General features: G+C 49.3%; 1 protein-coding gene across 3 annotated transcripts; it reads right to left on the bottom strand.

Annotated features, from left to right (window-relative positions):
* Positions 1-4,443: 4,443 nt before the first annotated feature.
* On the bottom strand, positions 4,444-6,128 carry MID1IP1 (MID1 interacting protein 1). Of its 3 annotated transcripts, none has more exons than XM_079310222.1 (2): positions 5,995-6,128; positions 4,444-5,663 (listed from the first exon to the last, which is right to left on the bottom strand). In XM_079310222.1, the coding sequence occupies exon 2, from the start codon at positions 5,534-5,536 to the stop codon at positions 5,042-5,044; it is 495 nt and encodes a 164-aa protein (XP_079166348.1). In that variant the 5' UTR covers positions 5,537-5,663; positions 5,995-6,128; the 3' UTR covers positions 4,444-5,041. The 3 variants fall into 3 exon arrangements, with proteins under 3 accessions (XP_079166348.1, XP_079166350.1, XP_079166349.1); XM_079310224.1 differs by lacking the exon at positions 5,995-6,128 and adding an exon at positions 5,814-5,918 and having other exon boundaries at positions 4,444-5,666; XM_079310223.1 differs by lacking the exon at positions 5,995-6,128 and adding an exon at positions 5,814-5,918.
* Positions 6,129-13,314: the final 7,186 nt, after the last annotated feature.

Here is a 13,314-nt window from a genome sequence, read left to right as displayed (position 1 = left end):
AAAGCTGGAGATGCTTTTGCAATGCTCACCTTGATTGCACTTCCCTCAGATTGTGTGGCAGGTTATAACCCATGGTGCTGTGCTTTTTTCCCTGTGTGTGCTATCACTTAAGGTCTTTGGAAGCAACTGATGTCACGTGCATGAAATTGTGCAAAGCATTTGACACTGTCCCACACAACATCCTTGTCTCTAAACTGCAAAGACATGGATTTGATGGGTGGGCAGCTCCATGGATAAGGAATTGTCTATTTGGTTGCACTCATAGAGTTGTGGTCAATGTTTTGATGTCCAAGTGCAGAGCAGTGACCAAAGGTCACTCAGGGGCCAGAATTGGGACTGGCACTGTTCAACATCTTTGTCACATCTGGTGACAGAGTCAGTGGGATCGAGGCTCCCTCAGTTTTGTGCCTATCATTATCAGTGGTTTACAAGATTTCTCTTCATCCCCCCACCCCCCAACCATTTGGGAATGTGGGAATAACTGAAATAAACCCATCATAAAAAATAATTTTGTACACGTGGAACATAAATCAGCCACAAAAAAAAAAAAAAATTCTACATGGCAAATAAAAAGCATATGGACAATGGCTGTGGGTGTGACACTGAGCTGAGGGTGTGGAACACACGCTGCAGGGAAGGGATGCTAGAGGAGACCACAAAGATGATCAGAGGAGCTGGAGCACCTCTCCTAAAAAGACAGGCTGAGTGGGTTGGGATTGTTCAGCCTGCAGAAGGGAAGGCTCCAGGGAGACTCTACTGCAGCCTTCTGGAACCTAAAGAGGGTTACAAGAAAGCTGGAGAGAGACTTTCGACATGGGCATGTACAGATAGGATGGGGGAAATGGGTTTAAAATGAAAGAAAAGAGATTTATATTCGATATTAGGAAGAAATTTTATACTGTGAGCATTGCAAGGCACTGGGACAGGTTGCCCAGAGAAGCTGTGGATGTCCCATGCCTGGAAGAGTTAAGGGCCAGAGTGGATGGGCATTGAGCAACCTGAGCCAGTGGAAGGTGTCTCTGCCCAGGGCAAGAGGGTTAAAACTACACCTCTTTCTATCCAATTCTGTTTTTATAGTCTTTCAGCTCTTTGGAATATGGTACCTAACACACTGTTACCTAGATACAAATAATAAAAACCTTGAAAAGTTTAAAGGTATGAATAATAAAAAGTAATACTTCCACTCAATCCCCTCCCATTCTCAAGACTTCACTGAAATAAGTCACTGAGGAAAAATTGCTGCAAACTTTTCTGCAGAGATTAGTTCAAATCCAAAGGCATCGAAAGGAGATGCTTTCTATTTTTTTTTTTTTTTTTTTTTTTCCTAGGAAAACAGGGTGTAGTTCTTGAGTATATGATAATAAGATCCTAACACAACCTTCCCTCTGACCACAAACATCAGTGCATCTTTCAGCAAAGCCAATCTACTGATGACTCATGTTGTCTTGGTGCAAGAGCCTGTGCAGGGGGGAAGGACACAAACCACAAAACATGCATATCTTGATCTACTTAGAACCCTCTGCAAGGAAGAGCTTTCAGAGGGAAAGTAGGAAGGTGACAGCTTAGCCTGACTCACCCTAATCTGCTTCCACCAAGCACTGAGCAGCCCATGATTCCTGTTCTTTCCATGGAACTCACATCCATCCCCAATACCTTTATTTTTATGGAGACAAAAATAGATAGAGAGAAGAGCATGGGTTTCCCCTCATTTGTCCTCCTTTTGTATATACAAAAACAAGAGTTGACTCATGAACTATAATGATAGACACTGTGCACTTTTATGTATTAATTGATGCATACCATGAGCAATGTCCTTGAGGCTCCTTGGCTGTAAAATAACTTCTGCTGTAATCAATTTGTTAGTGCAAACAGCTCTGAATCTCATTATTTACTGCACTTCTGATGTCTGCCTTACTGTATATGGAGTCTATTGCACTTAAGTGAGCTAAAAATGACAACTGCTTCACACTCTGCATATCCCCTGTTTTGAGCATGGCTGAGGCAGTTTGGCAAGTTGGCTTTTTGCCTGTGTGTGACTAAGAAATTAATAATTTCCCAAAGTATTTGAGTTCATAAAGATACTTTTTTACATTGGACTGATGTGATTTGTCATTAACACAAGTACCACAATCAATTTACCAGAGCAGCCTAAAGGTTTGCTGAACTCTTTATACAACTGGGAGACTTTAAATGATCTAGTCCCTCAAAAAGAAACATAACTCCTTAATAATAAACTTAATTTATTAAACTTAATATATTATAAATATAAAAACATTATAAAATATAAATAGATATTAATATTTATAAATATTTGTATTTCCATCTGCTGATGGAATTTTTTCCCAATTCAGCATCTAACATACAAAATCTGCAATCTCATCTTTGCTTACCGCAATGCCAGAAGTCAGCATTTACATAATTGCATGACCACCCCACCTTTTAGGCCAAGTTGTTTTACACAGCAGCCAGCAGCACAGTCCCATCCCTTGTCCTTTGCATGAGAAATACAGCCCTGGCTTTATCTGTTGTTGTCTTCCCCCTGCATTAAGAGATCACTTTCTTGATCCCAAGAGCCTCAATCCTCTCCCATGACCTTGAGAAGGGGAAATCCTACAGCAGCTCCCAAGGGGGAGGTGGCAGGAGTCTCCTCAGCTGCTGTGACTCCAGCAGGTTTTCATGGCTGTGTTGGGATTATCAGGCTGCTGCCAGCCCAGAGCTGGGCCCCCACACAGGAGCCACGAGCAGTTCAGCAGCCCCAGCTTAGTCACAGAGAGCCAAGGCAAACCCCTGAGTCACAGAGTCCTCCTCCTCCTCTCACCCCAAGCTTTACCTGCAAGGAAATGCCACCTTTGCTGCCCCATAGCGCTGGATTTCAGCTGCTTTCCCACCAAAACCTCTCTCTTGTGCTTTTTTTGGAATGGATGCCATACTCACGGCCGTGCTGCACTAATGTAACACTGTTTTTCTGACATTACTCACAGCCTAAATCAGCATCACATTGTCTCTTGTGCAACATTTACACGGTATTGTCTAAACCCATTCCGGGAGAAGTTACCAGGAAATCAAAAGGCTCAGGGGTGAAACTGCATGAGCTGCTTCTGTCTGAGGTTTCGCCGGCGCTCCCCAGCAGAGGCTGTAATGTGGATCCAGCTGAAGGAGTGCAGGGCCAGAAGGAGCCACACAGCAGAACAGGTTCTCCCTCTCACCTCTCACTTCAGAGCAAACTTCACCATCCAGCACAGGGCGCTGCTTCTGTTGCATTGCATCAGTTTAACCGCGGAAAGACTGGCAAGCTGACATGTTAGGAAACCAGGGTAATCCCTCTCCTAGTTCCTGACTTTTTCCTGGCATCTTCCCAAGAGAGGAGGGGAAGAGGAGTTAAAAACATTACAAAAAGAACAAGCATCGCCAAACTAAAAATTACCCAGCCTTACAAAGCTCTTCTTTACCCCACAAGGGAAAAACCTTTCAAAATACATTATTTTTAAACACAGATTTAGGCTGGGTGTTTTAACATACACAAACATCTGCCAACTAGTACCATGTCTGGAGTGCTCATGCTTTACTACAATGTCCTAACAGTTGGGCTGAAAAAGTGCTAAGGAGTATCTGAATTTAAACAAAAATATCCTTGAAGTCGAGAGAAAAATTCTTCTATTTTTAGAAGGAAAAAATCCCAAACCAACACTACCAAACAAGCTCTAAATTTGATGACAGTAATACAAAGTGAAATCTCAGTATATGAGGTCTACAAACTTGGAATTTCAGTGCCTTAGAAGAACACTTACATAATGTAAGGATTTACATACTTATTAAGCATTTATCCTCTGTTGTATATTATATCACAATCACAAGTGCACTTTAATATCAGAACTTAATACTAGAACACAATATAGACACCTAATTCTGTGGTATTTTACTTCACGAAATGAAAAAAAGAATAGAGAGAAAGAAATCAATACAATCTGGATAACATAAAACCGATTAATTCCTGGTATCTAAGGAGGACTAGAGGAAAGAAATGCAAGAGACTGGGGAGGCAAGTCTGCCAGACCTATTCAGAGGGAGAGAAAAGAACTCCCCACAGTACATTAAGATACTTCCCGAAAAAAGCAAGAGTCATTCCTCGGCTTTGCTCCAACTTCCATGAATCGCTGCCTGCAGAGTAACCATGACTCGATCTTCTCAGATTTTGTTAAAGAGACACTGACCTTCAAGCCAACACTCACAGAGCAACTGCTCTGGGAACAGCTTACCAAAACTCAGGCCATGTACGGTTAAGTTTCATATGGTTATTCAAACATTTTAGATACGCCAAGTTATCATCACTGCCTAATTGCTTTGATGGAAAAAAAACAAAGCCACAAAACCCTCTCTTGTACACACAGATTGCTGTATCTACTAAGGCAACTTGGAATGTAACATAGAAGAAAAACAGAAGAATTCCAGATGTTAAAAATATCATTTAATTAAAGAAAGATAAATCATACCAAAAGTTTAAGTCACTCTTAGTTAATACATTTGCATTTATTTTAGAATATACTCTACATCTGAGTAAAAAAGTTTAAATAAACTCCAGTACATGTACAGCCATGGGACCCGCCATCTCTCCCAGAACAGAGGGATGCTCCTTAGCTCACTAGGTTCCCTCCGGGGTGACAGAAGCAATTCTGTGCCAGTTTCGTTATGTTCATCGGCTTGAGTGGAGCCTCCTTATCAGCCAGCAATGCCACCCCTCGTACACGTACGGGTTCAGCCTCCCCGCCGGGGCGGGCACAGCGACTGCTCGCCCCGGACCGTACAACGAAAAAAAAAACAAAACAAAAACCACGGAGGGGGTCAAAATAATTAATAAACTAGTATTGATTAATTTACATCTCTTTCTCTCGCTTGTGCGTTGGTAGAAAACCTGCTGCAGTCCTGGGAGCGCGCAGGGAAGCCCCGGCCCGGGGCGCTGCTCGGGCACCGCAGCAGCAGCAGCGCCGGGCGGGGACGCGCCGCTCCCGCCGGCTCCGAGCCCCTTCCCCGCTCCCCCCGGCGCTCACTGCCCCCAGCTGCTGACGCCGATCTCCTGCTTGTATCTGTTGGTGAGGACGTTGGCCTTGCGGGTGAGCTTGGAGAGCACCGAGTGCAGTCCGCTGAGGTGGTAGTGGAACTGCTGCTCCAGGTCCTCCTCCCCCTCGCCCTCCTCGGCGGGCCCACCGCCCAGCTTGTCCTTCTTGCGGGCGGCCTCCTCGCCCGCCGGCGGCTGCACCACGCCCCACTCGATGTCGTTGCGGATGGACTTGAGCAGCATGTAGTGGCTGTACATGTCCCTGCGGGAGAAATAGGCGCCGGGGTCGCCGGGCGGCAGGGCAGCATCCCCGGGCGGGCACACGGCGCCCGCCGCGTCCAGCTCCTCCAGCAGCAGCGGCACGTCGCGCAGCAGGCTCGGCACCATCACCGTCTGGTCCATGTTGTTGACGGCGCCGATGAAGCGGTTCATGGCGTTGAAGAGGGAGTACTTCTGGCTGTACGAGTCGCAGATCTGCATCATGCTGGCGGCCGGGCAGGCGTGCTCAGCGACGCGCGGGGCTCCTCTTCCCCTGCCTGCTCCTCGGCGCTAGCGGCACCGGCCGCCCTCCTGCGCGGGCTGGGCTCAGCGGCTGCTGCCGACCAGAGTCCTGCTGGGAGGCGGCGACGGAGGAGCCGGGGTTAGAGGCTGCTCTCCCTCCTCCCTCCCCTAGCCCGCCTTCTTCTCCTCCTCCCCCGCCGCCTTTATCCCCAGCCCCGCGTCCTTCCTTCAGCCTTCCCCTCCCCGTCCGTTCTCTCACCCTCCGCTCCTCCGCCTGCCCCGCTGCAGCCGCCGGCGCTCGGTGCTGCCGCCTCCCCTCCGTACGAAAGGAGGCAAAACGCACAACTCCCCCCGGGAATCAGGGGATGGCAGCCCCGCACCGCGCCGGTGAATTAAAATTCAAGCGGCCCCAGCCGCCGTGCCGCGGGGAAGGCACCCACCGTGCTCCGGAGCTGCTCCCCGCCGCCCGTGGCCGCGCTCCCATTCCCGGCGACGAATTTATACCGCGTATCTTACAACAAGGTGTTTCCCAGTGCCACCCCCCGCACCGCCACGCCATATAAAGGCGGCGGGCGGCGGCCAAGGCGGCTCCGCCTCTCGCCCCCCCGCCGGGGGAGGGCGCCGGGAGCGGAGCCCGCAGCGCGGGCATCCCGAGGGGGCCGGGCCGAGCGGCTTGCGGACAGCGGGGCTGAGCCCCGGGGGAGCCCTTCCAACGCTGGGACAAGGCAGCGGCGGGCGCAGAGCGCTCCCAGCGCGGTGCCGCCCCGGGCGCGGGTCGCGGCGGGGGCGCCGTGAGGGAGCAGCGCCGGGCGGGCGGGGCGAGTGCCTGGCGGTGATTGACAGCCCGTGCCGTGGGGACACGCGGGCCCCGCGTGCAGTCCGCGTTCTCCCGGCCCGCCCATTGGCTGCCGGGCGCGCGACGAGCGTGACAGCGGCTCCGCCCGCCCCGTGTTCCCCGTGCTCCAGCGCCACTTGGAGCGGGCGGGCGGCCGCGCGGGGAGGCGGCGGGGCCTGCGGGCACCCGGCCAGGCTCGCGTTGCCACCTCCCAAGAGCCGCGGCTCCCCCGCGGGCCTCCCGCGCCACGCCAGCCCCGGGGAGGCACGGGGGGAGCTCAGGCAGCCTCCGGACAGCCTTTGTCTGTGTGCCGGCGCTGCGCGGGGCAGCCGGCATCACCCCACAGCCTCACCTCCGCGCCCCTCCAATCGGCGCGCGGCCCGTCCGCCCCCCGCCAATCAGCGAGCGGCGGCAGCAGCCAATGGCAAACAAGAGCGCCCCCCCGCGCGCCCCCGCCCTGGTAACAGGCGGGCTGGCCGCGAGCGCCGCCGCGGGTCACGTGGGGCCGAGCGGCGCGGGATGAGGAGGGCGGTTGCCGTGGCAACGGCTGGAGCATCACTCGGGGATGCCGCGAACGAGCACCGGCCTGGGAGAGACCAGCACTGCCCAACACCGGCCTGGGAGAGACCAGCACTGCCCGGGAGAGACCAGCACTGCCCAACACCGGCCTGAGAGAGACCAGCACTGCCCAGCACTGCCCAACACCGGCCTGGGAGAGACCAGCACTGCCCGGGAGAGACCAGCACTGCCCAGCACTGCCCAGCACCGGCCTGGGAGAGACCAGCACTGCCCAGCACTGCCCAGCACTGCCCAACACCGGCCTGGGAGAGACCAGCACTGCCCAACACCAGCCTGAGAGGGACCAGCACTGCCCAGCACTGCCCAACACCGGCCTGGGAGAGACCAGCACTGCCCAACACCGGCCTGGGAGAGACCAGCACTGCCCAGCACTGCCCAGCACTGCCCAGCACTGCCCAGCACCGGCCTGGGAGGGACCAGCACTGCCCAGCCCCGGCCTGAAGGCTGGAAGCCGCTTCCCTGAGTGACAAACCGTCTGTGCGAGGGATGGGACCGCGGGCATCTCGTGTGCTGCAGATACTGGCGTTTAAATGGTAGCCAGATGTATGGGCTGGTATAAAATGATGAGTTGTTCGCAGATAATTCGCAACGGGGAAAAGAAGAAATTATCTCACCGGGCCAGAAAATTGGCCGCGACTTATATTTGCGTCTTTATATAGATGCAATGTGTCGTTAATAGACCATTAACAGTTTTGCTGCCTTTAATTGAAATACAGCCTGCGCTGAACGTTCAATAAATTGGAAAAAGCAATAAATCTTTAGAAACAAGGGGAAATGCTTTATTGTCCAAATTTCTGAATTAAAACAATTAAACATTTGAACAAATTAAAACTGAAGTCTTTACCTGAGGTTACAACATATTGGCTGGGGAAGAGGAAGAGTTGGCAGATACAACCCAGCTTGGAGTACAAAGGGAGGGAAAGTACCTGAGTCTTCAGTGTGGTGGTATTATATGAATTAGGGCCTGAGCATGAAACAATTTGAACCCACACCTATCTCCTTGTTTCCCAAAAGATGCAGCCATACATTCTGCTTCCATCCTGGTTGTAAATTTTTCCTTATTTTAGTGAGGTGTGTGCCTCACCCATTAGGCTGAGACAGATAATATTCAAGTCAAACTTAGCAGCATAAGGGAATTGGTTTATTTTTTTAATTATTATTATTTTACCTTCCTTTTGTCCTGATTGATTTTGATATGTGAAATAAATGTCCCTGGTACATATGATGTGCATCATGGACACAAGCCTGGGTAGATTTGATTGCCCTTAGGTTCAAACAAAATAAAGGAGCACACATTGCTTACTCTAGTGGTATGTAATTGACATGGCTGTGCACATGAAAGAAAAAGAAATGGCACTTTTTCCACTCCTCTTGAGGAAAAGATCATTCCAATTAAGGCAAAAACTTATATATGCAAGTGGGATTTGTTTGAAATGTGTCCTCTTCAGAATGATCTGGTTATCGTGGCCATGCAGGCCCTGGCAGGGGAATCAGATGGAAACCCCTTATCGTGCCCTGAGCAATGAGGAAGTTTGCACATTTGCTATCTGGCAGTCCAAGAAAGTGTAAATGTGTACCTTTGCCCAGCATGGTGCTGGATAAGGAGACCAACATGACAACATGCAACAGTAATCTTTATCCAGCACCTCAGCTGGATGGAGCACTCCTGATGTACGAGCCCAGAAGTGTGAGGTGAAAACACCTTTCTGCTCAAACAAACTTGACTCTGCTATTCAGGAAAGCAGGAGTCACATAAAAGTTACTGTATTAGCTGAAAAACCTTTAATTTTCTCTGAAATGAATGAGGGCTGTTGGTGTTCAGCCCTTTCTGGACAAGAGGCTGTTTTCTTCTTCCTGAAGACGAGCAGGGATGAGCTATAGCTGTTGTTATTTAGCTGTTCCTGTTACTGAACTATTAATGGCATTAACTGTTTGACTTAGCTGCAAACCAGTCTTCAGCCTCAGGAGCACTGAGTTTAGTGCTACAAAGGTTAGCTGTAGGAACAGAGCTGCTACTGACCTGTCTCCTCTGGCAACATTAGCAGCTGTGCAGTGTTTTCCAAGTAAAGACAGATGATTCTGTCAGCTTGCGTGGGTTCTCATACCATTTGCGAGGCCTATCTAATTTCTCTGTTCAGTGGCAACAGGATAACAAACCGTCTTTGTTCACAGTTTGCCCAAGACACGTGCTGGCATGAAAGAGGTGCCACTGGCATGCTGCAGACCAGAAATGGCTACACTTTGGTGGCTATGAAGTTGTTCTGCTGCACAGTGTTTGCAAAATAAGATGAGATCTTGTATGGGCAAGAAGTGATAAATATGTGCAAATATTTAGCGTTGCATTCTTCAGGCTGGGAGCGCCATTTGGGCCAGCCTTGTAAGGGCAGCATCTCCTGGGAATTTCACTTCCTCTCATAATCTGTTGTCAATGTGACACGGCAGATTAGAGTTCAGCCTTGGAAACTGCAAGTTGTTTCCTTCTATTCCTATTTGACATATATTTTTGCTCAGACTTGTGAACTGCTCCCATCATTTTGGGAAGCAGTACAGATGCACGCATTTAACACTTCTTTCTCTTTCTGAAAGCGAGTCCAGTTGTATGAAACAGTGAACTGGGGAAACCCATCATCTCTCATCCAGAAGGAATGTATGTAAATTTATCATCTTAATTGATGCCTCTCCATGAGGTTCATATAATCAGCCCTTGTAGCTTAACATGCTAATGAACAGGGTAAGTAGAAATCTAATATATTAAAGGAATGCAGACCAATTTGTCTGAGCCCTGCTGAGACCTGCAGTGTAAGTTTTGCAAAGATTTACTCATCTCTCTCCTACCTTTCACTTAGGTGCCTTTTACTCCTTTTTCTGTTGATCCTCTGCAAGTGGAGTGGTTCTCTGAAGTGCACAGAAGCTCTGTGAGGATGTGCAGAGGGGTCAGGAGGATATTTGGAGAAGGCAGCAGTGATGGTAAATCCCTTTCACTCTGGCACACGCACAGATCTGCACGAGACTGCACTGCCAGGAGCAGCCCAAGAGCTTTGCATCCTCACATCCCAGCCCAGAGCAGCAGTGTGTGGTGAAAGGTGTGGGATCCAACGGGAATTCTGCTGGCAGTGGGATCAGGGAGCAGTGCTGGGCAGGTAGGCAGCTGAGCTCCTGCAGAGCCCCTCTGAGATGCCTGGTCTCTCCAGGTCTGTCAAGTCCTTGCTTCCTCAGCTTTCCTGGAAATCATTACACGCACAGCTTCAATCTGTTTGCCAGTTACTGTGCACTTCCAGGGCCTGGGATCATCTAGCTGGTGCTGTGAGGTGGAAACAGGCTGAATCCTCTTCCTCCTTAAAGGAGCTGGTGGGATAAATGCTGCCACAGATTGTTTGCATGGCATGTGCATAGCATCCCTCTCCCCTATCTCCTGCCAGCCTCATCCATCTTCCCTGGAAGCTGGTCTGAGCAGGCACTGCAGTGTGCAGTGCCCAGGACAGCAGCAGCCCTTTTCAAATGGCTCCTTAGTGCTGCCATAATAAGCCTGATAAATAAAACATGGCTTGCAGACACGGATTTACTGGAGAGGGCTAAGGGGGCTGTAGCTCCCTCATTAGTATCTCCCGGTGCAGCATGTGTGCTCCTCATTATGTGGCACAGTGGCAGTTGTCTAGTCATCCATGATGAGGCTGCAGCCACTCCAAGGATGCACCAGGGATCCCAGGGATTCTTTTCTTTTTTTTTCTCCTGTGTTAATAATAGGAACTTAGAAGAAAAAAAAAAGAAAAGAGCTTGAATATGAAGAGGATGAAGGGAAAAGATTGCAACCGGGTCTGATTTCTTCTGCCTTGCATCTCTGTAAGTCAGCAGCAAATGCAGAGAAATCCTTATAGCTGTGCTAATATGGAATTGGCATGAGCAGGATTGAGACCTCTGTACTGCACAAACTCTTATTTTGGGGAGCTTTGTTTCTGTTCATTCTAAAATGCTGCTCATAAACTTGTGGCCCAAGTATAAACTTTATCATCTCTCTCACATTTTTTTGTCTTCTGTTCAAGGGAAAAGAAGCAATTTGGCTGATTTCAAGTCCCTCAAAGCTGGGGACTCAGGAATCTGGGTTAATCTGAGTACAGTTTGTGGAGGTTTGATCCAGCTTTTCATTCTGGCCATCGCATAAATCCCTCCTACCTCCCACATGCAAGTTACAACTGCATCATCTTAGTAACCCTGTGACCAAGAGGCATGAGAGTCTCCTCTGAGACTGTAATCTCACTCTAAACAGCTCTCTGGCGGGCGCTGGTGAGTGGTGATGCATCATGCAATTTTCTCCTTTAGAGGCTTGCGGTGTCATCTGCACCGTGATCCCTGCCCTGCCTGGCCAGTGCCAGCGATCCAGAGAGCAGGGCCTGCCTGGAGCGTGTTCCTGGCACAGCTCTGCATGGCTGGGGTCACAAACTGTGTCAGCAAAACCTGCCCCTTCCTCTTTGCCTCTCAGCCACGCTCTGGAAGGAAAGAAACCCGTTTAGGATGGCTGGAGACTTTGCTGGTAAAGCAAAGTAATCCTCAAAAAGCTCAGGACTTTTCTGTAATGGTATTTAATATGCAGATAGGCAAACGAATGCCACTGTGATATATTTTTATGGACAAATATTATATATTAAGCCCTGATTTATACGTTTGAGCGTAATACCTGGGGCTCTGAGGAGAGCCTTTAATCTCTGTCAGCGAGGCAGCACGCATGCTAAAGCGCCGAGTAAATCTGCACGGGAGCGCTGAACTGAGCACAACGTGTATCAGAGTTCTGCCCGATGAAATTAAATACACGAGGCACCTTCCTGTGACATTACCGGCCAGGAGATGCCCATCTGTGCTTCCCCCTGGCCCAAACCCGCAGCATTCCTGCTGCTTCTGCCGTCCCCATCCCAAAGGTGCCATCTGAAGGCGTTCGTGGGTGGAGGAAGGGCTCTGTCCGTTCCCCCTCTCCTTCCATCCCCTTGTTCCCGTGTGACTGGGTGGCGATGCCAGTGCCCTATTTCCCCCTTACGGTCGTTTCGGCATGGGGCTCTGCATTTAATAATCTCGCCGGCTCAACTGTTTTTATCTGAATCTCCCTCCTGAACTGATAAATCTAAATTGCACATTTTCCAGCCCGCTTTAGCGGAGGGGGAGATCTCGCAGGTATCCTCAGGTGACGCGCGGGCTCTGCCGCATCCCTCCGGCTCCATCTACTGCGCTTTTCTGGGACTGCCTCCCCTTCATCCCAAAGAGCTGGCGGAAAAACGGGAGCTCCGGTTTCGTTTGAAAGGCCCAGAGCTGTCCAGATGGTGAAACAAATACAGTACGCCTTCATACAGTCCTACGAATTGTAATTCCTCGTTGTAAACCAGTCACCGATTTTCAGCGCCTGGCTGGATGAATTCTTCACTTGCCGGCGCTTCAAGAAGGAGAAGGAGCAGAACAAAGGTGGGCACTGAAGCTTTGGGGACACGGCAGGACGAGGGGCTGGAGGAGAGCTCTGTGACGGGAGGAGGGACCTGCCCAGGAACGAATCTGCTTGTGCCAGAAAATGCCAAGGAGAAGATACCAGCTTGGATATCTACTGACTGATGGGGACCCAGAGAGTGGGACTACAGACAGCAGAATTTGGACTAGAAGCAGCAGAATTTGGACTAGAAGCAACAGAATTTAGACTACAAGCAGCAGAATTTGGACTAGAAGAAGCAGAATTTGGGCTAGAAGCAACAGAATTTTCCTGTGAAACTCCTATCTCTTCATTTCACGTTCAGCATTATGAGAGAAGCTGCTCTGAAAGAATATCCTACTTTTCCTGGCTCTGTAGTTCAGAGCTGACATGGAGGCGTTACGTGTCCTTATTATAAGCACTCCTATTATAGTGTGGTTTTGGCTGGAGGATGCTGTGTGGTTAAAGATGACTATTACAACCAAAAATAGTACCAGAGCTTCCCGAATGCTATGACTATTATGAATTTGTAGGATTAATATTTAGTTGCTCTACAAAAAGCACCCAAAGCTGGAAGTTAAAATCAGAACAAAGTTGTGCTAAGGACTGCATAAAACTTTTTTTTTTTTTTTTTTTTTTTTTTAATATATCTATTCATAGCACATATTTCTGTAACTGATAGATTAACATAAAAATGCTGCTGGTTTTTCAGGGTTGTAAAACACAAGGTACATCATATATTATTTTTTTAATTGAAATTCAGATTATCTGTTTGAAATGAATTTGTTTCAATGGCAAGTAACATATTTTTCCACAATCCTTGTGAAAACTGGAAATAAGGTAGATTTGGCAGCTTAGCCTAAGAAGTTCTGGGGCAAATCTCTAAACCGAAAGACCACAGGG

This window comes from Erithacus rubecula (assembly GCF_903797595.1).
Source record: "Erithacus rubecula genome assembly, chromosome: 1".
Taxonomy (NCBI): domain Eukaryota; kingdom Metazoa; phylum Chordata; class Aves; order Passeriformes; family Muscicapidae; genus Erithacus; species Erithacus rubecula.
This window is presented reverse-complemented; position numbering and strand designations above follow the sequence as displayed.

Excerpts from the sequence above, each read along its gene's own strand:
- MID1IP1 (XM_079310222.1), bottom strand. The coding sequence starts at position 5,536 with ATGATGCAGATCTGCGACTCGTACAGCCAGAAGTACTCCCTCTTCAAC.